The 27564-nt window shown below is 36.8% G+C and overlaps 1 protein-coding gene across 1 annotated transcript; it reads right to left on the bottom strand.

Moving 5' to 3' along the window:
* Nucleotides 1–855: 855 nt before the first annotated feature.
* On the bottom strand, nt 856–27564 carry LOC100369859 (IQ motif and ankyrin repeat domain-containing protein 1-like). Its single transcript, XM_085492735.1, has 11 exons — nt 27312–27564; nt 24390–24616; nt 21818–21982; nt 20787–21104; nt 17271–17410; nt 16627–16774; nt 14881–14992; nt 13831–13927; nt 12324–12458; nt 10506–10634; nt 856–2761 (listed from the first exon to the last, which is right to left on the bottom strand). The coding sequence occupies exons 1-11, from the start codon at nt 27400–27402 to the stop codon at nt 2593–2595; spliced, it is 1731 nt and encodes a 576-aa protein (XP_085348861.1). The 5' UTR covers nt 27403–27564; the 3' UTR covers nt 856–2592.

Below are 27564 nucleotides of genomic sequence, written 5' to 3'. Positions count from 1 at the left end.
TTCAAAAATTGCAAAAAAAAAATATATCGGCCTTTCATGACTGACAAATACTTGTTATGACAGTGATTGATCACCAAACCACAACAAAGATGTGATAATGAAGTCCCTAACAGTTACTAGAAATTTGAGAAAGACAGTCCTTAATGTTGATTCATGAATTAAGGACACATAAATAACATAGGTGCTGTTGACATGTGCATATTAGTATTGTAACATGCTACCATAGGGTCTATGATTCTACTAAGTTTGGTACCACAAATGCTATTAGTGTTGCAGCTTATGTCCCTTTAATTTGTACATTAACTATAGATTATTTTGGCAGGATACCATTTGATTTGCATAACAAAATATAATAATCATAAATTTAATTTTTTATGCTATTTGAGCTCTATTTATCCAAGAGTTTTTAAGAGTTGCTGTAGGGAGAACCCAGATTTTCTTAAAGATGGTGGTAGCGTACACGTTCAAGTTAAATATAAACCATTTGATTTGTACATGTATAACAAAAAATGTAATAATCTATTAAAAATGTAATAAGTAATCTATTTATCCGAGAGTTTTTATTTAATTGCTGTAGGGAGAACCTAGATTTTCTTGAAGGTGGTGGTGGTGTGTCGCACGCGTTCAAGTTGAATCTTAACCATGTATATTACATGCATTGTATACACAACATGCAATCCATATCAAATAATGAAATTACAACGACCACCAATTAAATCAAAATAATCTAGAAGCCAATAAAAACATAGTTCATCTCAATGGCAATTAATAAGTAAAAAGTAATTAAACCAATCAAGTACAAGATAAATGTATCGTACTGATTGTTGGTATACACATACAACGCTTACACAAATATTGTAAATAATCTGAGATATTTTATTTAAAAAAATTAGAAAACATTACATTGTACTCAGACTGGAAGAAACATGAAAAAATACCAGTTAAAAATAAATTGATTTAGGGACGGAGATGTAAGATAATATATTCACAGTATGAAATAAAAATTACTTTAAAATATTCTGAAATACATTGGTAATAATCCAAAAGTAATTCTTGTGTGTTAACTTTTCACCATCAGTTCCTCTCTCCATCACAAATTCACAAAAAAGCCCTGTTTATGGATGGCACTTTTCTTCAGAAAATTGAACAAAAATAGCCACATTTTTTGAGTAAAAACTGAAAATTGACTCAAAGTGTGTCTATTACGTCCAAAATTAGGGTTTATTTCCAGAAGAATGTAAGGAAAAATAGCAGAAACATTTGGACGAGAAAGTCTGGTGGTGAAAATGTTAAACCCAAATGTGATTGGCATCATGTCTGTATCGCAATGTTAATGTTTCTTAAAACATCACAGTTGTCAAACAGGTTCAAATTGTGTGCAAATGAACAGATTTTACACACATTGTATAATGTGACATTAGACCCATATGGAACAGGACACTGCACAGTGACTGTCACTTTTAGTCCTCAAAAGAGTTAGTCAATTCATATTGAGGTAAGAAAAATATTCTAGAATAATTTGGAAGCAGTTTGTGGAATATTCAAATTTGACAATTAAGTCATGGTAGATTTGAACATTATGCAGCAGTGTGAAGTTCAATTGATGACATCAGAAGAAAATCATTAAGTCTATGATTATTTGAAAACATTCAGAATCATTTTTTTTGTATTTAGGTGTTCTCTCTATTGATGAAGTGCTACAATGATGTAGAGATGACACTCAAAGTAGAATGCTACACGAAAGAAAAAATATTGCCATTTTCCTTATTTTTATAGTTCATGTCACTGAGTAACCATACTCAGTTCAGAGAAAAACAATGTACAAAATGAGGTGAAAATAGCATGTTTTAGGATACATATAGAAATATCTCAATACTGTAAATTACTTTATTTTAGCTGGAATTAATTTTCGCTGAAAAGACTTTTTGGGTGTTTTGTATGGAATTTATTTTCATGAGTTGAATGTAAAATATAGGAAAAAAGTTATTTTCGCTGGATTTTATTTTCACTGAATCATTCCTTCAGCGAAAATAGCGAAAATTAATTCCAAGCGAAAATAGTATTTTACAGTATCACAAAATTGTGCTCCATGACATATGGTGAAAAAAGATGTATAGTGTCTTACAAGGTACTGATCAATACCTTTCTCCTTGTACTAAAAAAATGGCAATAATTTTAGTGGGTTTTCAATGAAACTGCTGCTAAAATGACATTATATGTACAAGGTATATTATATTACCCTTTTTTTATTAAACAGATTGACAATGAACCAAAAAATTAATTCACATACTAAAACGAATAATTGTAGCCAGATTTTGAAACAAAATATTACTACAGCCATATGCACTAAAAATACTCGGGAGTAGCATTCCACCTTTAGTACTCGGTTCACAGACATAAGTTCATTTCGTTGGATAGTCTCAAACGCAGTATGTTGAATAACCAATGACAACAAAACAATACCAGTGATTGTTCTCCTTCAACCATTTATGCTACAGCAGCTTCAACACAAGAGAGCGCAATTCATTATACAGGACTGTGTTTCTTCAAATTTTGTCAGCAAAAAACGAGCAAATTGACTTTTTATACAAATTACTGCACAGAAACAACAACTGTGATTGGATAAGTCTTTTCAATGAGGCCATTCGGTGGATATTTGAGTTTTGTGATAATGAAAAACCGAAAATTGTCCACCCTAGCCTGGTTGAATTTATTTTTACTGTATTCGTCACCGTCGGATTCTCTCGTCAGCACCAGGTACCTGAGGAGGGAGACAAATAAATAAGACATATAGAAATTACTACCCATAATTCATTGCTGGAACAGGACCATAAGTCAACAAGTGTTTACTCATTTGATCAGGTTCATTGCACTGGGGTTGTGCTAATGCAAAAATACCAGACCAGGAAGCTACAATTAGTGGAACCACACAGAAATACTGTATCCTCGGGGGCGGACATCCGGGGATTTTCAGTGCCTGGCAACCAGCGGCGGTGAAAACAAAGGCCCAAAACTCGCAGAAAACGGTACTTTGGGATGATTGTTGAGACTCCTCTGAACAGTGTAACAAGATTAGCCCTACGTGTGTAACATATATAAATTTGGTTGTTCGGGATTACTTCAAAGTTGAGTTTGTGTTGTTTTCTCGAATTTTCACCGGCTCGACCGGCGTTCCACAGCAGCGCGCACAGAGCCCATTGAAATGCATGGTACAGTGGTGCGCGTCTTAGCAACGTGGAACGTCCGTGACGTAGCTCCGCCCCCGAGGATATGTACTGTATTTGCTGTAATTGTATATGCACTTTAATATGTGAATGACAGAGAAGTGTGTCTATGGTCGTAATAAGTCATATTACAAATTGTATAATGAGCCAGCATACAATAAATGGAATATTTGTGTATTTTTTTTTTAATAGAGCAATACATTACAGTGACCTCTTGCTAAGTCTGCACCTCAGTAAGCCGCAATATTGGTTACATCACAGACTCTGAATGGCTAGTGGTAGTTTTGAAGGAAAATGAATAATGATTTGTTGAGTCAATCTGGGACAATCAAAAAGTGTAGGTGGCACAATTCAAGGTGTCCATTTTTTAAAACTAGCGCCGAAGGCGCATATTAGTTTTTATGTTTATATAAGAGATTGCATACTTACCTTTGGTTAATGAAATTTTAATTTCATAAACAAATGGTATAATTGCCAATTATCATATAATACTGGTTAAATAAAATCGAAATAACAGTGGATAGCTCCCGTAGGGGGCGTCCTTCCCCTGTCATCTGATTTGCATACTTCCAGATCTTTTTTACCACGATATTGATTCGTAGCTAGCTTCGGCGCTAGTTTTAAAAGTTTATTACAGAGTATTGCATACTAACCCCTTTGGTTAATGAAATTTTAATTTCATAAACAAATGGGACAGATTACCAGAGAATATCTCTTGGCAGATAAATACTACCCCACCTGATTATGGAATTGAAAAAATTCCATCCCCCTAACTGTATAACTCCCGCTAACTGAATAATTCTTGCAGTTGCGGAAAGTTACATGCCCTATTGTTTCGTTACAACTTGGCCTGTCACTAGGTAGCCTAACGAGTGTAGGCCCTGTGACTCGGCCGCTAGGTCTTTCAGGTAATAAGAGAGAAAAGTGTTGCTAGTTTTCCAGGACCCGGCTGCTAGCACCTGGGCTAAAGAAGCTCCGCTAGCAAAGGCCAGTGCCTATGCCTCTTAAGTCATGCATCTTGGCAGTGACTTTGCCTGTCTCTGTGCTCAAATACTTATCACTATAAGCGTGGTAAACTGTCTCTTTTACCCATCTCGCTAACGTGAATTTCGACGCCGCTGAGCTTTGTTTACCTTTTTGGTAACAAACGAACATCGACCTTTGACCCCTTCTGACCCCGGAAGTACGTTTCTTATAATAAGCTGGCGCACGTACCGGACAAAGAATTCTGTCTTGTTTTTCATTGGAAATATTGCTCAGTGCCGGGATAACGATCGGAGTCGCCGTCTCGTGCAGTTTCTGATTTTTTCCTCTGAATTTTACTGATGTCATTAAAATCGCTTTATCGGGATAAAACACCGTAAAATTGTCTTCAAATGACAGAGCGTGTATTTCGCTAACTCGCCTCCCTGAATCGAGTGCTAGTAGAAAAACAGTCTTTTTCGTCCAGTCCTGTAGTGACGCCAATTCCTTCGGTTCGTATGGGAATTGTCGTAGCGCTTCAAGGACTACTGACAAGCTCCATGCAGGTGCTTTGTACCTCTCAATGGGGCCCGCCTGTGTAATAAAGCCCTTGAACAGATCGGAGATTGTCGGGTCATCCGAAATGTTTTTGTCTAGGCTTAGTTTGAGTACAGAGTTGATCGCCGATTTATAGTTTTCTACTGTCCCCGGTTTCAACTTTTTTTCGTTGATCAAATAAGAAAAAAACTCCGCTACTTGGGGCAAAGAGGGATAGAGTGGATGTATATCCCCTGCAAGACACCAATTACGAAATTTTTCCCAGTGGTATTGATACAATCCATTTGAGGAATCCCTAAGCCCGGCCGTCGTTGTTTGCGTCACTTGGCTTGAAAACCCTTGCGCAATTCTAAATTGCTGGATAGTTTCCACACGTGAAGTTGGTACAGCTCCGGGTTGGTTGGTGTATAACCGCCGGGTTGTGTCAACGTGTTTTCTTGTGGCAGGCTTCTCGGATGATCCGTTAGCAGAGACAGCAGTAACGGAAACCAAGTCTGAGACGGCCAGTTCGGTGCCACTAGAATCATGTGCGAGTTCTCCGATTGTTCCAGTTTTTGTAACGTTCGGTGGATCAATGGAAATGGTGGGAATGCGTAACTGAACATTCCGCCCCACTCCATCTGAAGTGCGTCCCACGTCAGTGACTGTTTGTCCGGATAACGCGTCACAAAAACGGGACGTTTTTTGTTTTCCGGTGTTGCAAACAGATCTACCTGGGGTTCCCCCCACATGTCGAACACTAGGTTTACTGCTGTCTGTGACAGCTCCCATTCTGTGTCGTCGTAGGGTTTCCCCCGGGATAGCGAGTCCGCTACACCGTTTTGGACTCCCGGTATATGTTTGCACATCAGCTCGACTTTGTTTTGTGCACACCACTTTAGCACTGCTACAGCATGGTCGTTTAACGACTGTGATTTCGTTCCCCCTTCCTTGTTGAGGTAAGCTACTACAGTCTGACTGTCGGATCTTATTAACACGGCCCGGTTTTTTACCGCTTTTTTGAAGGATTGCAGGGAGACCTGCACCGCTAGCATTTCCAGTCGGTTTATGTGAAATTTCCTTTGTTTTTCGTTCCACTGACCGTGTGCAATCCCGTCCATGCAGTGCCCTCCCCAGCCCGTCATGGATGCGTCCGTCACCAACGTTACTGTCGGTTTCGCCTTGTCCATGGGAATCCCCGCCGTGAGGTTCTTGAGGTTGCCCCACCACGGAAGTGATTCCAGAAAGGCCGGTGTGAACAGTACCGGTTTTTCGTATTTTATCCCGTCCTTTGATAGTCGCATTTTTAACTGTGCGTCTAACACTAGGCGTTGGATCGGTCTGGACTGTAGCGCCGCTCTCGGTACTAAGCCCCTCATCGAAGTTAACATCCCCACTAGTGGCATTACCTGGCGTAGTGTGGCTTGTTTTTGTTTTAGAAATGATTGTATCATTTTTTGTACATTGTCGATTCTGTGCTGGGCTGGTCGGATCATACCTTTCTCCGCATCCAGTTCCATGCCCAGAAAGACTATTTTCTGCGTCGGTATTAATTCTGATTTTTCCATATTTATCAGAAAACCTAGCTTTAGCAGTAGACTGACAGTCCGCTCGGTTGATTGACAAATCAGGTTCCGATTTTGACTTTTTATCAGCCAGTCGTCTAAGTAGGGGTTGACGTCTGCTGCGTTCTTGTGCAGTAACGCCACCACTGTGCGTAGAACTTTTGTAAACAGAAGTGGGGCTGACGTCAGGCCGAAAGGTAGGACGGTGTACTGATACGTTACACCGTTCACCACGAATCGTAACAAGCGCCTGCTTTCTGTGTGTATTGGTATGTGCAGGTAAGCGTTGGTCAAGTCGAGGGACGTCATCCAGTCCCCTTTTTGAATTGACGCTCTCACTAGTGCCGGAGTTAACATTTTGAACGTTTCTTTCTTCACAAATTTGTTCAACTCCTTTAAATCCAGCACCAGCCTGTACCCACCGTTGGATTTCTTGACGGGAAATAACCTCGAGATGAAAGAATTTTTCGGGTTTTGTACCCACTGAATTACCTTTTTTTCGAGTAGTATTTCCACACTTTCTTTCAGTATTGTTGACTGAGTAGAGCCCGGTTTCCCCGAAATACATGTTCTTTTTTTGCATTTCGGTTCTTTTATCAACGGTATTCGATACCCGTGTGTTATTATCGATATCACATACGGATCGTTTATAGTTTCTTTCCACCGGGGAATACATTTCTGCAGACGCAGTGCCACCGGCGTCGAGGGACTCACCAACCCTCGGTCGCTTGTGGCGGTATACATTGACATCGCCGATTTCTCCATTTCCCCCTGGAGTGAATGCGGCGTTATATCCCCGTTTAACGTCCTTCCCCCCCTTTTTTTCCAACCTGGAGGGGAGTAGGGACTCTGCCTTACGGGTTTCTGTTTTTTCACCGGTCGATGCGTCATTCTCCCTAGGTCCACGCATTCGGCCGGTTGTTTGTTTATACGATCGTCCACCGACCTGAGGTGCGGCCGACCGTGTTTTTGTTGTGCACGATTGAGTTCCCGCCATCCTGGGCACTGAACAAAATCGCTTAATGCACGATGTTTTGCACGACTTGGTTCCCGCCGACCTGGGCACTGAACCGAATCGTTTAATGCAAGTGGTATATGTGTAAGGGGATCTGTGGTTTGATTTGTTTGACAAAAATGAGTAATATTTGACATGTTTAATCGCACCTTGTTTTGATACATTACCATATTTGCTGACGTATAGTCAGGAAGACCTTTTAGTGTTACCAGTCTGTTTCGAGAATTGTTTATTCTGTCGCTGCTGGTTTTCACTTTTTCCTTTTGCCTGATTCGGGTTTGCCTTTGCGTTTCCCTTGGGCTGACCCGTAGTAGCTTGGTTAACTGGCTTCGCCTTGGTCGCGATGCTCTGCTTGTTATTAGCGGCTTGCTTGGCTTTAAAGGCGCCTTCGATCATCACATGGTTAACTTTTGCCGCTGCTTTCTCATTCAACTTAGAATTCACAGCGCTGAGTTTTCCGTCGAATAATTTGGTCCCTCTGAAATCGATCGTCGCCAATTCATTCTTGATTTCAGCGTTGGCGGCTGTCTTTAGCATAGCGGACCAAACTGCTGCACGGCGAGAGTGTTGAATAGTCGCTCGTAACTGGAGATGACTCTGTATTATGTCAGCGTCGACGACGTTAGTCGCGACCAACAGCGGCTCTAATGTGCTAAACAGTTCATCCTTGGTGATGTTGCCTGTTTTGAATTTCGCTAACTGAATTTGTGTAGTAGTAGTGAAAAATTCTCTATGGCTTTAATGCAACAGAAGTGTCCCAAACGTTGTTTTCCAATCTACATAGCGTTGACTGGGACAGGCAATACGGGATGTAAACTTGTGGTTTGCCGAGTGGATGTTTCGTTATACTTCCTTCGGCGACCATTTCCCGGACGCATGGCTCCAGTTCTGGTGGTTGTACGCCGAGAGGTCGTTCGTGCAGGCTGGCGTCGGTACCGACCGGTGTTTTCCACTCATCAGCGGGCGGTATGACTTTTTGGTAGCGTCTGCTCCAATCGTCCCGGTTAGTCCCCAAGAAGTCGTCCTTGGTGGCTGTAGCGGTTTTCTCGGTAACTTCACGATCCCATTTGCCTCCTCCGATCACGCGTTGTGTTGTAGCAGCGCCCTGTGTCAGTCGGGGAGACCATGGTAGCATTGCTGAAGTCGCAAAAGTGTCCTTTTTCGGCAGTGTAGACAAACCGATCGAGAAACGTGGGGCGTCCGCCATCGGTGGAATCGGTAGAGGTAAGATTTTCTTGACCATAACCGCACCTTTCGTGATAGCATCGGAGCGGATTTTGAATTCGGGGTCCTCCTTGTCGGTACCACTCGCTGTTGTGGTTTTCGACGAGCCGGCCTCCCCCGCGTTGCTTGTAGCATTTTCAATAGAAAAAATCACGCCTGCCTCAGCCAGTGCGTCTTCAACATTTTCTCGCACCACTGTTGTGTAGGATTTTTTCTTTTCCGCCTGGAGAGCGCTGACACTCCATGCTTTTGGTGGTACCTCTTCGTCTACTGGGTTTTCCAAAACTTTAATTTTTCTGGTCAGTAGATCCACCTTGTTCTGTAAATGAGCTATAACACTTTGCTCATTGTCAGTCTCCTTTGGACGTTTTTGGCTGGGTTCGTCTGCCAATAGTTCGTCCTCAGCGTTGGTAGGTACCGATGAAACCGAAGACTCCTCCAAATGACGTTTTTTGGATTTCTTCTTTCCTGATTTTCCCGTTGACTTGCGTAGGCGGGAATCCCAGTTCCAAGTTTCTATCGGCCAGGCGAAGCAAACACCGCAGTTGATGTGCCCATTACATTTTCTGCCACATGGAATGCAAATACGGTGATCATCGTAAGTGAGCATCGATATATGGCACTCTTCACACTTTCGTCCGAAAGTGTTTGAATCCGAAGTGCTGGGATGAACGGTGTTCAACTCTCCGGTATCCATATTTTCCGCCATCTTGAAACTGAAGGCGGGCTTTTGAGTTTCGTTACTAAAACTACAATTTTTTACTCAAGGTGACTAAGTACGAAGTTCTTGATGTCCACAAGAGCTTCCTGACACACTAATAGTTCGGTGGCTGTGTTGATGGGTGGTAACAATGTATTTCCACCGCAAAAACAATGATATTTTGGCAAGCCCAAATTTCAACCGTGAATCAATCTCATGGTTAAAAATGGAAGTATGCAAATCAGATGACAGGGGAAGGACGCCCCCTACGGGAGCTATCCACTGTTATTTCGATTTTATTTAACCAGTATTATATGATAATTGGCAATTATCCCATTTGTTTATGAAATTAAAATTTCATTAACCAAAGGGGTTAGTATGCAATACTCTGTAATAAACTTACATATTTCTTGGCTGGTACTGCTTTGATAAAGCCCTATAAACTGAATTTGTCTGTCATAGATAAGTCATGACCCTCAATAAGTCATAATTTTTAGCTTGTGACTTAGCAAGAGGTCAGATGTTAGATGTCATATGTTAGTGGTCATTTTTCGACACAATCAAGTACAAAAAAAATGGATGTGCATCACCATCCCAAATTAGTATCATGTATCAGAACAAGTCATTGAAAATGACACAGTCTCCGTTAAATGTTTGAAAGTTCTCTTTGTGCTCGTCGTATTAAAGAGAAGGGGTTGTCGCGAGTGTGTTCTTGAAACTTGAGTTCCAAGTGGCGTATGCAACAGATTGTTTATTTACATCAAAACACGTGGTTTGTGTAGTAGTAATATTATATGGCCAAAAATTAAAAGAGCCGTTATTCGGCCATTTTTTATCTGATTATGAAACACACTGATATGTATGATGTATGTGCCAAATACGAATAAAAATGGTACATAAATTGTGGAAATATAGTAGTAAGGCCAAAAAGTCAGATGGCTGTCAATCGGCCAGCTTTGACCGAACGGGAACTAATAAGAAATAATCAATAGGTCATTGTTTCTAGTTCCAATCCTAAAATGAGGGCCATTAGCTTTGTGACAGCCATAGAATGTCTACACATAAGCCTTTGCATTTTAGCATGTGTTGTTACCATCGCTTAGGACTCAATTTTCATGCATAGACAGGTGATGAACCCTCTGCTTTAAGTCAGTTATAATCCCAGCAGTACTCTAATCAGAAATATCATGTTTTCTCTTCATGAATTGCCACTCATCAAACTTCTACCCGGATGCAACTGAGGTTATCTATTGTTTTAATGACAAAAAATAACTTACTTTTCATTTTTCATAATTTCCTTGTTCATTATAAGCTCCATCAATCCTTTGTGAATTTCATCCATTCTCATGGCAACCGTTTCAAACATGTCAACTTCCATCATATCCAGTACAGCAGGCTTCCCATACCTAGCAATGAAAACATACATGTATATTTAATTTGTCTTAATATCTCAGATTTAGTTTATAAATATGTTTCTTGAGAAGGAGCGTATCAGATTTAAGAAAATAAAATATTATGGTTAAGTTCTTATTGTTGTGCAGTACCTAGTTAAATTTTATTAAAAAAAAAACATTTTACACATACACTGTATTATTATACATCAGTCATCGTAACGCCATAAGTTACAGCATTTTGCGGTATTTTATGGGGTATTTTCATCCTACCATATTAGGAAATGCAAATTTCAAATATGGAATGATTACACTTGTCAGCGTCATCTAATAATAAAAACAAACATGGCTGCCACCAGAGTTTGATCGGATTCAACACAAAGAAGTTCGCCAATTCTGTTATAAATATTTTGGACTAAGATAGTGCGCCATGCATCAACCTCCGCTGTGTGTCGGCCGATACTCCAGCTGTACTGTATTCATGCATACTTTGAGGTATTCTCGTGATAACCGCATGTGTATTATGTCACATGATACATATAATGCAATACAAGGCAGTAAGATGACTGTGACACTTTGAGAAATTTTATTTAAGTTCCAGCAATGTTTTTAGCAACATACATTCCAGTTAACCTTCTACTCACCTATAATTTATCAGTTCAGAGGTGAGAAAGCATTTATTTACAAGACAACATTTTATAAAAATTGCCATAGCGTTACATATACTGTAGGGAAAATCTGTACATTTAAATGCCATCAAGGCAATTGATGCCTCTGTGAAGTTAAAGCCATGATTTATGCGCTCCATTCATTTATGTCATTCTATTGATGCCTAGGCATGACAATTATCTAATCATATGCCTAGGTATGGTACAGTACTAGTAATATTTGATTACCATTCAGTTTTACGTAAACATTCCTAAAGTATGAAGATGTCATAGGCATCTACATGTATGTGACATTCCACTCACTATATGCCTAGGTATGGTGCTAGTAATATCTCATTACCCATTCAGATTTATGCAAACACCACACCCTATGGGATATCATAGACATTGATGCGACATTCAAGTCACTATATGCCTAGGTACTATGCTAGTAATATCTCATTACCCATTCAGATTTATGCAGATTTCCACAACTATGGGATATCATAGACATCCAGGTCACATTCAACTCATTATATGCCTAGGTATGGTGCTAGTAAAATGTCATTACCCATTCAGATTTATGCAAACACCACACACTATGTCATTGGCATCTATGTAACATTCCACTCGGTATATCTGCCTAGGTTCGGTGGTATTATTATCTCACTACCACTAAGATTTATGCAAAATATATACTGATGGCATTTCCATTCAACCAATCACATCTATAGCTGAACATGAAGAAATAATACTAGCATTGTAGCTAGGCATTGAGTGGAAATGCGTATATGGAAGGCAACATCAATTCAAGGATGATCTACTGTAATTTGCTAAATTTTACCCCAATAAATTATGCTGCATTCTGCTACGTGCACTCAGGACAGTAACAGCACAAAAGATTGACAAATGTTTCGTCCTCTCTGTCTGGATGCCATTGTCCCAACAGTAAATATACAAGCCTGGCAAGATAATCAGTATGACTACGCTGAGTTGTGCAGCTGTTCATAGCAATGATTGTTAATGCTAGAAATTATAATTAATAATTATAACAAACCTGAGAGCACCCAGTAAAGCCTTTCTTAATGTGTCAATGTCCATGTGTTTTGGATTCAATGCATTCAGGTAGTTTGTATCACGATATCTTAAAAATGTTACTGCTCGACCTGAAGTATCTATGATGAGAGGCCACCTAGAAAAACAAAAACAAAAGAATTATTAATTAATACACACCTAAATCCTAGTTAATGCTCATTAATACAATTGAACTCTTCAGTGTTTTCTTTACGAATTAACTCACACAATTTTCTCAATGAGGAACCAAGGTTTTCTCAGATGTAGCCCAAGTTTTCTCAGTGTGGAGCCCAATTTTTCCCAGATAAGAGCCTAGAACAAGTTTTCTCAGTAAGAAGACCAAATTTTCTCAGTAAGAAGCTCACGTTTTCTCAGTAAGAAGCTCACGTTTTCTCAGTGAAAAGACCAAGTTTTCTCAGTGAGAAGACCAAGTTTTCTCAGTGAAAAGACCAAGTTTTCTCAGTAAGAAGACCAAATTTTCTCAGTAAGAAGCTCACGTTTTCTCAGTAAGAAGCTCACGTTTTCTCAGTGAAAAGACCAAGTTTTCTCAGTGAGAAGACCAAGTTTTCTCAGTGAAAAGACCAAGTTTTCTCAGTGAGAAGACCAAGTTTTCTCAGTGAAAAAACCATGTTTTCTCAGCAAAATTTTAGAACATTTCTTGTAATTTCATACATTTCGTATTCAAATTAAGTTGTTTTTTGAGATGCAATCCAAAAATTTCTTAATATTTTAGAGAACCATGGATGTTATGATTGTAGTGGTTTAATTACTGTAACAGTTATAAACAGGCCTGCACATCAGTAGAATTTATTAATCAGTAAGAACCAACATGAATTGTGCAAAGTATGATGAATACAGTCTGATTAAAATCCAATGTACAGGTCTGTTTATATTTAATTTCTGTTTGCCATATCAGGGAAAGAAAGTTTGACAGGATTAAAGAAAACCCTTCTAGAAAGTGATCTTTAAAATATTAGCACTGATCGAATTAATTGCAATTTGGACAGCCATTCAGTCATGTATAACTATAGCTGAGGAACATGGTTGACTGGAATTAAACAGAGACTTTATTGTATCAAATTTTAATCAGATTGTGGTTTTTGCTATTAAATAACAAAATAATGCAACAATAAATCATATGAACACAAATAACTGCACTGACATTAGGCATGAATTATTTAATTTATTTTCATCCAGTGAATATTCAAATGTAAAAATAGAATGTACTGTTTCATTCACAAACCAGACACACTGCGAATAAGCCGTCAAATCCACTCAAATCAAACCCAGTGAATATTTATTCTACTGTAGAAAATATGTGCACATTTTTATCATGAGAATAAAAATGAGAAAGTATGCATTCAGGTGGTACTGGATTGCATCAATTTGTTCTACATGGGTTGGCGATACAATTACCAAACTGACTTTGTGTGTATTTTGCGGTAATCTTGAAATAGCCTCATAATATTTAAAAAAGAATCTAAAGTTACCTGCCATCAGTTGCTATTTTAGCACCAACATCTCGCATCAACACTTCATCCAGTTCTTTAATGTTACACCCAACACCAATAATATCAGCCTGGCTTTCTATGGTGAAAAAGTCAAATATTATTATAACTCAGTCCTGTATTATTTTTGTTTTATACCACAATTAGACTGTATCATGGTACAGGAGCATCCACAAATGGACCCTTTCTATTTTTTGAACAACTTTTTGCAAGAGATGGAATGTCATGGTATTTCAAATTGTTTTATTCAATATGATATCAGAATAAGAAAGACTTTGTTAGTAGAATTATAGCAAAAACCAGCTAGTTTTGAAATGGCAGAGTGATACATTTAGAGAGTAGTCAGCATGGTCAGATTCCCTAATATTGTCAATACCAGTGTAGTTGAATCAGCTTTATTTTAGAGAATTTCAACATCTGTGATGAGGCTTACTATTTTAACCTAAAAACACTCACTCTTTTCAACCTTTTGAAATACGGGACAATTTACTTATTGGCTTATATGTGTAAAATAGGTCTGCTTTGTTACGTTGTCATAGTCTATATGAATTTAATTGCGTAATTTTAATGACATTGACATCATATATAACAAAACCTGACACTGTGAAAACAAGAAATTGACATTTTGTTTGAACAAATTGTTTCTCAGTTATAAGAGAATGTCCAACACTGTACTTGGTCATTGCACTACAACTTATTTTGACCATAGACTAACATCTGTGATTAATAAGGGCATGCGTTACTAACAGAGCAAATATGATATAGTGTGAAATATGTTATTTTAGCTAATTTAGATAATCTGTAATTTTTGCTGATTCAATATGTCGCTATAAAGTAGATTGATGACCTTTTAGCAAAATTAAAATTTAATTAATTCATGCATTGAGTCAAATTCTCTAAATGACATGTAGCTATTTCAACATGTTTTACAGTCGTTCTAGAGCTTTTTTGAAGGGCATATTTGACCATTTTGAACAACATCATCACTTCCATAACTTCCATGTATTTTCATGTATGTTTCACAGCACCTACCTCCAGCTGATTGTTGTTCTCGTATCTGTACTCGTATCTGTTCTAATTTCTGCTGTGCTTGCTGGGCATTGATTCTAGCAATCTCAACATCTTTCTCAGCGTCATGCACCACCTGTAATGAAATGAAATCACTGTTAATGACCAAAATATTGACAATAGCTGACAATTCATCTTCTATTGGTTAATATTTTTTTCTCTGTTCACCGATCAAGGTACTTGCATAGCTAAATAAATAAATAATAAATAAACAAACAAACAAACAAACAAACAAACAAACAAACAAACAAACACACAAACAAACAAACAAATAAATAAATAAATTACTATGCAAACTCATATCCAGAACCTGAATGACGGTACATTAGTTAGGTTATGTTTTTCGCCTCAGATAAAACATTTATTAGATAATGCTTTCAAATACATAGATTAACAGTTGATTGGAATCAACAAAACATCTTTTGAAACAGAAACATTTCTCTATTCTACCATATGTGGCACACTTTAATGGTGAGCTAAATTGCCAGAATAATGTGTGAGGCCCAAATACAAACCCTTTTATTTTGGCTTCTGGGTTTATATGTGGTTTGATAACTCTAGATTGTGGTAACAATGGTTCATTTTAGCAAGCTCATGCGTGTATTATTCAGACCCTCTGTTGAAATTTTTAAAAAATCCTAGCAAAATTGAGCAAATATCACAACGGTTAGAATCACCATACAGCATATGCAAGGTTTTCAGGTGAAACAGAACACTGTGGCGACGACAAAATTAGCATACAAGGTGAGCGCAATGATATATTTCACTGTTAACACTGTTGCTGTTTCACATGTACTGTGGGAATATATATAATCCTGCGATATTTATACTTAGGTTGACGTCAACAGACACTTGTGCAGATTGCTTTAGTATAAAACCCTGGCACTTATCAATTGTGTCTGCTTACGTTAACCTAAGAGAAAATATTAAAGGATTATATATAATTAGTACATGAGCAGTAGCAAGGTCAATCATTTTTTTTTATTTTTTATAAAAATATTTTTGTGTCAGGCAACAGATCAGGACATTGAATGTCACTGTTGTCTCTCCTGACTTTTTCTTTTTGTATGTCCTGAAACATAGTGCATTTTTGCCACAGAAGTCATATTCATGTTTTGGACTGCATGACAGGGCTGTGCGACCATCTCCCATTCAAATGCACTATCCTGATGTCAACCAGGCTCGGTTGAACACCTGCGAACGTTAACCAAGGTTCCCCTGAAGTCACATTTGTTAGTGAATGAATCTTGGCCAATGGAATTGGCCTTCCTATTGAGTCCGTGGCACATTCACCCAGGGTAGGGGTTGACCCTTCTGATGTTCAGCCTAAGGTAGGATTTGAACTTGGGTCTACCGATCATGAGTCTGATGCGACAACCACTCTTGCTACCAGTGATCGGAATAGCGAGGTCGATCATTAATGGCATATCAGAAAATAATCATCCTAAATAACATTTGCTCAAATCGATCTGTATTACCAAGTATGGGTAAATGGTATCAGCAGTTCACAGCAATACTTCTCACTTCTCTGAAGCATATTTGTCGATTATGATTTACTGGCAGTTCACGAATTTACCAGTGATTGTTATTTTACAAGTTTACATAGTTTTAATTGTGAGCAAATTTTACTTATCAACAAAAATAATAAAATTAAACCCAGTGAAAAATGAATGCATTTACAAGATTACCATATATAACATATAAATGTACCTGTAATGTAATATCTGACTTATCAGATCCTGATGCCACTACTTTATCATGTTCTGTTATTCTCTTGTTCAGTTCTGTATATGCTTTCTGTAATTCTCTCTGCCTTGTGTCATGCTCCATCTGGGCATCTTTCAATTTGTTTTCCAATCTACAATTCAAACAATAATAATAAGTGAGTGATTGTCAGGCCATCAACATATTTTGTAGATCAAACAAAATGATGAGCATCAGTATAACATCAGTGATGTTCATATCAAGTATGAATGAAATCACTGAAAAGCTCTCTGGAAAGATGATGACACAAAACCAACCAATTTCCACTTTGGAACGATATACAACAAAACAATAATCAAGAATAAATCTGCACCCTTTTCAGAGAGACAAATGAAGCATGTTCACTCTTTGACTACCAAATATTTTTCCATCATAAATTCAGTTAAAATATTTTCACATTTTGTAAAATTGTCACTAAATCGCATCATCATTTTTGTTCATACCGCCGGTTACAGGTATTGCTTGCAGTTATGATCAAAAGGTTTGCCGATTTTTATCAACATTTCATGTGGGGAGGTGCAGAATGTACATAATCATATTGTTACTGGTGCCAAAAGTTGACAATGACACTCAAAGGGTTGAATACCTACTTTTCCATCTCTGCCTCTCTTCTCTTTCTTTCATCTTCTTTTCTTTGTTCTTTGACCTTTTCTATCTTCTCAAGGAGTCTCTCTGTCTGTGACACGTCCCACTCACTAAGCACAATTTTCAATGCCTCAACAGATGCTATCTGCAATGTACATGTATTCATTTACATATCATCAATTGATCCTAATCTAAAGTAACATAAAAATGACAGATTGGAGGAGGAAGTAACTAGCATCAAACACAAACGAGTTAAATAAATGGAAAGCAGAGGAGCATTTATTATAAAAACATTCTTTCACAATGCAGATTGACCAAATGTGGCCAAATGTAAATTTCACCTGTTTAAAGTCAAACAGGGGAATTGTATTTCTACTGAACAAAACATGCCAGATATATTGCATTTTTTTGGAAGGCGAGCAGAAAATTAGTCATTTTCCCAGAAGTGTGAACATCACATCACAACCAACCTCCCGGAATTGGGGAATGAATTTAGCACATATATCGGTATTCTTCATATAAAACACTTGTCTTGATTGGTCAAGCCACATTTCCCATGGTATGAAGGTTAAAAGTACGGTTTACACACAGTCATAAGAAATATGAACAGTGCATACTAGAAAATATTTATCAATGGGTGGTTCTATATTGCTTCTTTTATCTTTTTTGATGGGTAAAGGTAATAAACAATAATGGTAAGGACTAATGCTTACAATTATAATAATCTTAGGAGTCAATTACTGTATTTATACATGTACATGTATGACAGCATTTTATTGGAGCTCTACAACTCAAGCCAGCAAAAATAGCCATGTACATGTATTTCTCAGGATTGAGCTCTGATAGGATTGGGCCCTGACATGGCTCCAACTGTGTAAACGCGTCCGGCCCTAATTCAGGACTGGTATCGCACCTTTAATCGTCTTTTTTTAAAGTAACCTCTCATTTCCATTATGGCGTCTCAGGAGACACCATCGTAACTTCGCAAAATTTCTGGCTTGACGAAGAGGTACATGCCCTGATATTTATTTGGCAGAGTGAAGAAATACTGCGACAGATTTATAGCACAACAAGAAAACAAGAAAAATGGTGTACGAAATTATGCGACAAAACAACACAAGCACAACACCAAAATAGTTTTCAGCCATGTTTTTTTCCCTACTAAGTAATTGAGGGCGCTGTTCCATTCGGCTGTGAATGAACTGGACTGAACTCGGGCAGATCGCAACTATCAAACAGTCCGACTAAGTAAATGCGTTGGAGATAATCTCCTATTAATCGATGGGATGAGTAGTAGTTTGGCTCTGATAGAATGCTGTCCTGTAAATGTAGGAAACATAGTTAGCACTATCTACATGTAGTGTCCTCCCCAGGAAAAGAACATAATGTAATAACAATAAACTATGTTAATCACCTGTATTATACTCGTGTATTAAACTCTATTGCTCAAATATGAACCTCTACTCTAAATGCTCTAGGGAGAACCCTATAAATATCATGTACTACTGTAAAATCTGTATTAGAAGCTGCGGCGTCTATTAAAATGGTACAATGCAACATAGGGGATGCGGCTTTTATTAGAGCATCTACACGTATGAGAAATGGTAAATGTTTGGTATTCAATTATTCAAAATGAATAAGAGCGACTTATATTAGGGATGCAGCTTCTAATACAGATTTTACAGTACTAGTAAATATTGTATTTGTCTTATACTAAAAGCACATCTCTATAACAGAAGTGCACAACAAACAAATATATGATATTTGGTCTACTACAGTACTTGTCTGACTTAGCACCCAGAATGCTCACAAGCTCATGTTTTCTAGAGGGTGTTCGATTTGTTCTATTAGAAGGACATCGCTAATAGAAATTCAAATACTGTATATACCTTATTTAGAAGCACATCGTTTATAGTATTTGTTTTATTAGTAATGCATGAGGTTATGCAAATAAAAATATTTCCCTCTAAATTTTTGTTTAATGTGTAAACATTTATCTGTTTCAAGGAGAAAATTTGCTTATTTAGGTTAGCTAAATTTTATTGACTTCCATAGTTCCATTAGCACATTTGCCCAATAATATTATCCCCATACAATCTATCAATTTCATAATTGAACTTATACTTTATTAAACACGTAAAATTCCTCAGGAGGAATTAAAATGGTTACATTTACACTAAACAAAACTAGACTAATAATACAAAACATTAATTGAACTATTAGATTTTGTCATCTTAAATCACTCCATTGCATAACTGGTAAAAACACATAACATTGCGCATTTGATTTTTCATGGAAACACGTCAAAACAAGTGACTTTGTGTTCCATTTAGCACAAGAGCAGGTGCTGTTGTGTTTGATTTCATCAACAGTTAAGCGCATGCATCAGATGGTCATAGCGTGTCATTGTTTACAAGCATCTATCCATGAGCCTTTGTGTTGTTATATGTGTTGTTATCGTCGCTTGGGACTCAATTTCCGTGCGTGCACTGGTGACGACCCTCTCACTTTAATATAGGTTTATAGCGGGAATTCTGCCAAGGTATGATGGTGAGGTGATCAGCGACTGTATAAACGAACCTATGTTTCAACCCTACATAGTGGTGAATTTTTGTATCTTTAAAGTTCCATCCCAAATTTGTCTGATCGGTACAAAACTGACCACTGGAAACACAATAATGGCTTTGGATTTTGTACCATTCATGAGGAATCTTATTATGAGAATTCTGAAATGAATACAGAAGATCTCTCTGAAATAGTGACCCTTACCCTGTGTGATTAAACATAAATAGGAATGTATTTGAGTTTGATTTGGTTATTATAGGCACCATAACTTTCAGTGCAGGCTAGCTCAAGTGATCCAATATTTCATGATTTGTGACCAATACATGTATAAAATAACCCACAGATTGTCATCACAGTGAACTCAGTTATCAATGAGAGATGTTCTCAAAAACGCAACTTTAAAATAAACCATGCTGTACTAATTTAAAGAGGGGAGGCAAGGGGGGTAGCTGGTACGGTTTTACGGGAAATAAAAAGGGCTTTTCACAATTTACGAAGAAAAAAAAGACGTTTTTACAGTTTACAGTGTTAACAAATGGAACATTGAATGGTCCGAAGAGCTCTCCGACTCAAATTCCCCACCATTTCTGCGCCGTGTGAAAGGAGACGCATGCGCATATTACCTTCGTAATGCTCTTCATTCGGTTAGAGGGCCTTTTACGTCTTGACATTCAATTTTGTAGTGAATTGTGTCATCTAGTCGTTTTACAGTTTCAAAAATGTAGTTTCCCTGGATTATTCTTTACGATTTTTTTATTTGGATGTGAATTTTTGTACGTACTAGAAAGATTACACATTTTTACAGTGTACGAACAAAATATTTGATTGATTACGTTGTACGTCTAGCCTGTGATTACAGAATTACGGAATTTATTTTTTCTATTTACGTTGTACGAACAAAAAAATATTGCAATTACATTGATCGAAAATAAGCCTTGCGCCCCCCCTTTAAATACCTGTTCAGGTGTACATCCATCATTAGCATAAATCCTTGGATCAGCACCATATTGTAACAAAGTTTCTGCCGCCTCTAAATGTCCACTGAAAGCCGCTCTATACAGTGGAGTTCTTTCAAACTGTCCACGACTATTTGGATCAGCACCTTTTTCAAGGAGCAATTTTATGGTATCAGCATGGCCACCACCACCGGCCTCCGATAGCGGGGTGTTGTTATTAGCATCGGTACAGTCCACCATTTCAAGTTGGTGTTTGGCACGTATTGTTCTGCCGATATCGTCGTTCTTTATCCCCATCTTGGTGTCCTCCTGATCTACCTAGAAGCAAATACATGCACATGCAGATACCATATTAATTCTATACATGTATATAAAACCTTTTCATCACTAATTTTGTTATCACAAATTCACAAAATAGTCCTATTTATAGTTAATTTTAATTTTTAAAAATTTACTAAAATTTTCTCTGCTGGCTCCAAAATCAAGGTTTATTTCATGAAATATTGAAGAATTTGGGCAAAAAAGTGCGGAAGAATTTGGGTGAGAAAGTCTGAGGGTGAAAAGGTTAAAAGTTCACCTTTATATCTGTCAGTGTATTGTATAATGTACCTTTTTAATGCTGTTTATGTAATTGACCTTAGACGTTATATTGTGCATATTTCATTTTGTGTCAAATAAAATATTCTATTCTATTTTACAAATGTTGGAATTCATTCCATCGCATTTGGCATATGCGACAAAATAGATTGGCTTTTCTTAGTCAAGCTAAGAGTTTGTTTAACAAGTAGTTAGTAGTTAAATGGCTGTATAAATACATTAATGTCCAACAAAACTTAAATTGTCAACTTTTTTTCTGAATTCTTCTAAAATTACGCATTGCATAGTGTCACTGATGCAAGATATGAAAGCGCATGAAAAAAGAATGAGTTTTGTGAAAATCTATTTTTTTTTTTAAAAAAAGCAACCCTAAATGACATCACATGATAAATACATGAATGTAAAAAAGAAAAAAATGGTTATACTGTACAAACCTCTTTCAGTACTTGCAAAATTTCATCATTATCTCCATCAAATGCTGCTTCCAGCATCCTTTTTCTTCTCTTTGCTGCTTCTCGTTTACGTCTCCTTTCTTCCTCTTCTTTTTCTCGTTCTATTTCCGCCAACTCTTGTTCTCTTTTCACCATTGCTAAGAATGCCTGAAAAAATTAAGGAGATTTGAAATTCAACAGATTTGTTAAGCTGTTAACACATCCCATGCCAATGTCGTTTCTTCCCATACATTTGTGTTATGGATGGAGGCTTTCAGTAGGCAATGCACTATGGCATAATACCATATTTAGCATTATAAAACATTTTTAAAAAATATGTTATTTAAAGTGTTTACTATGATGTTTTACTCAATTAGTATTGTGAATATACTCACATGAATTATAGAGGTGTTTCTATGGTCAAAATAAATATTCATGAATTTTGGTTTAGATGTGTTTTTAATAAGTAGCAAATGTTATATTTATGCTCACTTACATGTAGATTAAAGCAAACAAAGCAATATTAAAGGGTGTGGTCGTCATGTCAAACATGCGCCAGATATGGGTGTCATAAAGACGAGACTGTTGATGTTTGTCAAAATGCAATGTGATTAATCTGAAGAGACAGCCTTGCCAGTATAAAAGAAAAGAGATGGTATACCAATGTCAATAAATTATGATCCGTTGCATTTTCCATAACAGCCATGAACACTGTTACCATTTTGTTCTGATCAAAACTTTATTTAAACATTGCTGCATGATTTAGTGGCTGTGAAACAAACAATGAGCTCTATTGTTATTTTACATGATCAAATTGATTTAATTTTAAACTAAATTTAATTAAAATCCAGTGAATCAGACACATACATTGTACATCTAAATGTAAAAAAAGTTTGTCTCTTGTGCATTGATACAGAGATTTTAAAAGAGATTAACTCTGCAGATTTATGATGGATTTGAAAGCAAGCTCTAAGCAAGCTTATAAACCAAAAACATTAGAAAGTTTTTTCTATTGTCTTTGTATAAACTAATCTAACACTCTGTATTGTAATAAAAAATGTCATTCACATGCATTGAGATAAAAGAAAGATCAAAGAAAGCTTAGAAAGAACTCCCGTGTGCTGAAAGTATTGAAGACACATTAAAAATTAATTGTACATGAGATATTGATGGAAAAGCTGAAAACTAATTATGTAAATCAGGTAACTAATATGAACAGAACAAAAAAATTATGAATTATTATGCTAATTAGAGAATTAATATTAATCAAAATTAATCAGGCCTGTCTATTGTCCTAGAGCATTTATGTACCAAATTTTATTCAAATGTGATGATCAGTAATTGAGATATCAGTGTTAATTAATTATGTTAATTAGGTGATTAATAAGCATAAAATATTTACCAAAAACTAATTGGGTTTCTGCATAGTTCTCTTTAAAAGTTTTATTAAAATCCAATTTGTGGTTCTTTATATATCAGTGGAACATTATGCAAATTAGGTAATTAATATCCAATTAAAACTAATCAGGTGTCTGCATAATCCTGGAAGATCTATGTAACAAGTCTCATTGAAATATGATGATTACTACTCGATATATCAAAAGCTGAAAATTAATTAATTATGCAAATTAGGTAATTAATATGTACTCATATTACCCTATAAACTATCAGGTCTGTGCAGTGTCCTATGACATTTATGTACCAAGTGTCATTGAAATGTGATGATTACTACTTGAAATATCAAAAGCTGAAAATGAATTAATTATGCAAATTAGTTAATTAATATATACTGATATTACCCTAAAAACTATCAGGTTTGTGCAGTGTCCTATGACATCTATGTACCAAGTTTTATTGAAATGTGATGATTAGTACTTGAGATATCAGTGGAAAAGCGGAAAATTGATTAATCATTATGCAAATAAGGTAATTAATATTGCACAGAATTTTACCCAAAACTAATCAAATCTGCGCATTAGTTTGGAGCATCTGTGTGAGTGGTTCTTTAGATATCAGTGGAACAGTTATGGAACAGCTTAAAATTAGCTAATTATCATGCAAATTAGGTAATTAATATGCATGGATTTTTACCAAAACCTAATCAAATCTGCGCATTGGCCCAGAGCATCTAAGCACCAAGTTTCATCAAAAACTGATGTATGGTTCTTGAGATATCAGTGGAACAGACGGACACACATACACACACACTAACTGCAAAGACTCCCTTTTTGTGCTTCGCACACGGGAGTCAAAAACAGAGAAGGAGGACAAGAACAATGTCATTATGTTATCAGTTATACGACGTGTACATGTAACGGTGCCCAAAACTTTCAGCCACCATTTCTGACCATGTGCATGTTTTATACGTGTAATGTATACCAATTGAGTTTGTGCATGAAAAGCAGGAAATATTTAGTAATATTTACATGTAATTACTAATAACTCGAGTATTACAGCATAATCAGTATATTGACATCTGTAAATGATCGAAAAGTCAGTCTTCTGCAAAATGTGTGTTGAGCCGGAAATCATCCTCAATTTGTGCATGTAACAATTAACTTTGACTGGTACTCACCTCTCTTTCTAACTGTTCCATCAGTTCTTCATAATTTTCTTTTTCTTTCTTCTGTTTCTGCAGTGCTATCTTTGCTAGGAATCTCCGCACCCATTTCTGTATAACCACAGCTGCCAGGTCCTGTTTTGTTGGTTGTTTTTTCACAGGTTTGCTAGGCTGATTTTCTTTCCCCTTGGCTGGTGGTGTTTTACCTTTGCCAACTGGTACACCTGGTTTCTTGGCACCACCTATATGAAGAAATGCAAAACAGATTCTCATATTTTAGTTTAATCCAATTATTGCTTTGAACTCCATACATTTTTGCACCAACATTAGGATGTACATGGATGTAAAAAGTTAAAGTCCTCATGGCTATGGTCTCAATGCTTTGACCATGATATACGAGATTTTTACAGAATTTTAACTTTCAAATTAAAGATTTTCTGTATTATCCCAAAGTGTTTACTTGCAAACAATGAAATGGTAATTTCACAAAATAAACTAGTGTATTGTTTATAGGCCACTACCACACAGTGCAACTATATAGGTCCATTTTTAACACATTTTTACCCAGTACAACTGGCAGGATGCAAGCTGGTTGCTGCATAACTATAGTAAGAATAAGACAATAGTCTTGGTCACTAATTTAGAGTGCCAGTCAGGGATGACTACCACCAACCAGCGAGGCGAGATATGGCAGCATCTTTGTTGATTTTAGACTTACAGAAGCCTCTCCTACAACAATAAAGCTGAACAATAGTTGTCCAAGGCGCTGATGTTGTGCTTGAAACCACTGTGCCAGTAAAAAATTACATAACATTTGCATATTAATTCCAAACATCATGAGATGTTCATCAATCATATACTTTTTACTGGATATTGGTCACAATTGATTTCATGATTATTTGAAAAACCAGTAGAGAAACTCAACTGCAGAACACTTTGAATATCTACCGGTACATGCTATTTTAGCAAATTTGCCTCAATACAAAAATTAACAGAATCTTAATTTGGCTAAAGTGACAATCTCATTTTGTCTGAAGTGACAATCTTATTGTGAGAACATACTACATGTATTATATTTACTGGTACTACATCTTGAAATAGCAAAATTAAAAATTAGCTAAAAATAACATGCAAGCCAAAAAGACAGGTTTTACATTTAAATTCTGAAAGCAAAATGATCAACCAGATTACATGTTGTACTATTCACTGCCTTTACATTTTAGCTTCACTGTTATTAAAAATGACAGAGCTGTTATCTAGGTTATTGTCCCTGGTTGTCGTCTCGTCCCATCCCACAGCATTTTTTTGCAATCGATTTCTTCTTGGAAATGGTTAACTTGTTTTTATACTTACTTTTTATACATACAATGTACTGTGTATGTAACACAGTACATTCCTTGGGTGGACCTCAATGAGATTTAATTCTCTTTTTTTTTCAATATTTTTGTTATTTTTTACTTTTCCTTGAAAATTTCTACATGTACTCTGATTGATATGATACTTCGTATATAACTACCAGGATTCAATTTTATATCTGCATTTTGCATGGAAAGAGAGATAAAAATTGCATGATATTTATACCGGTAATGGTGTAACAATGTTTGCAATTTCATTTCATTAAACCGTATGTCAGTCAGGCACAGGGCCAAACATGTTCAGTCTGGGGTTTGGTGATTATACATGTAGTACAAGTTTACAAATATGACACATACATACATGTATGTATGAATAATAGCTTGTCAGTAATTTTTGATAAATTTATACTATCTAAAGATTTGGCAATCAGAATGTTAAAATGAACGTCACATTTCCAAAAAAGTTGATGTTAATGTTTTTCATGTTTTATTCTACTCATTTGAATCCTTTTTTTCAAGTTTATCTTGTAATTATTGATATTGAAAAATTATGCAGATATACAATGTTCAGCAAAACGGTCACTAGAAATCATATGCAAATGAAGTCATCACAATAATTATTAATTTATGCTTATTCACACCCACATGTTAGGACGTGAGACAGAGAGAGACATTAAAATCTTTATTTTTAAGCACTGGATTAATATTCTTAACAATGCAATCATGATCACATGACCATGTGAAGGTTGCGTCTACATTGATTTTCAAGTTTGAAATGTTGGCTTTCATAGAGTACATACAGCTTGAGTTAAAACAACTCTTATGAAAATAATTAGTCTGAAATTTACTTCCTGAAAATGTCTACTACATCCTTAATAAACTTCTACCTTATTTGACACAATGTATAAATTGACATGTGTGGGGAATCAGTGCTGTATACATGCATATTGTTATATCAGGACTCATGGCTGAGTTATTCTAGTGGGCAGCCGATGACCAAATGCAAATATCGGCCAATGTCAATTTGTCATGATTCCAAGTTTATGAACACCTCGACGTGGGCTTGATGTACCCGTACAAACTCGTAGGATTGGTGAGTGTGGAATGGGAAGTTGCAAATTACAGACTTGACCAGGCCAATGGGTGCACATAGGCTATTCGTGTCAAATACATGGACGTACATTAATTTAATTACATAAGATGCTTTACAGTACCAAACTGTTATAATTCTGTAATTTCTATTATTTTCAGCAAGGGTAAGCTCCTGCACTGGTCGTTCCGCCCCATAGACGTTCGTGTATTGATACGAATAGGTCGTCAAGGCACCTGTGAACGGGAGGGTCCTATCTTGACAATTTCTATTAAGTTACTTAGTATTAATACTCTAACGCCGATTGTCAAAGCATACTTTGCAGTTCTATAAATCTTGGTTTCGTTGTAAGAAGCGGTTTTTTTGCTAACGCTCGATGGTTTTACATCTCAAAACGTACGAAATATACAAACGATTAATTATAAAACTAACTACATGTACCACGGAACTAAGGGCGACAGAACTGTAGCAAAACTGTAAAACAGTTCTCACCTTTAGCAGGGGCCGCTGTTTTGACAGGTGCTTTTCGCACTGGGGCTACCCCTCTCCCTGCTGGCTTCGTCACCGCCTTCTTGGGTGGCATTATGCAGTACTTTGCTCACAATGGGCAGGCGGGAGCTAAATAGACTACACAAAACACAATCATCTCCGCCAACCACTGGTTGTCATGTCAAAAGGTAGCCATTTTGGACGCCAACTTCAGCTCTCGATTGTATGGCCGTGAGCTCGCGAGAACTCATTTGAC

This window comes from Saccoglossus kowalevskii, chromosome 18 (assembly GCF_978046115.1).
Source record: "Saccoglossus kowalevskii chromosome 18, keSacKowa6.1, whole genome shotgun sequence".
In the NCBI taxonomy this organism is placed as follows: Eukaryota; Metazoa; Hemichordata; class Enteropneusta; family Harrimaniidae; genus Saccoglossus; species Saccoglossus kowalevskii.
This window is presented reverse-complemented; position numbering and strand designations above follow the sequence as displayed.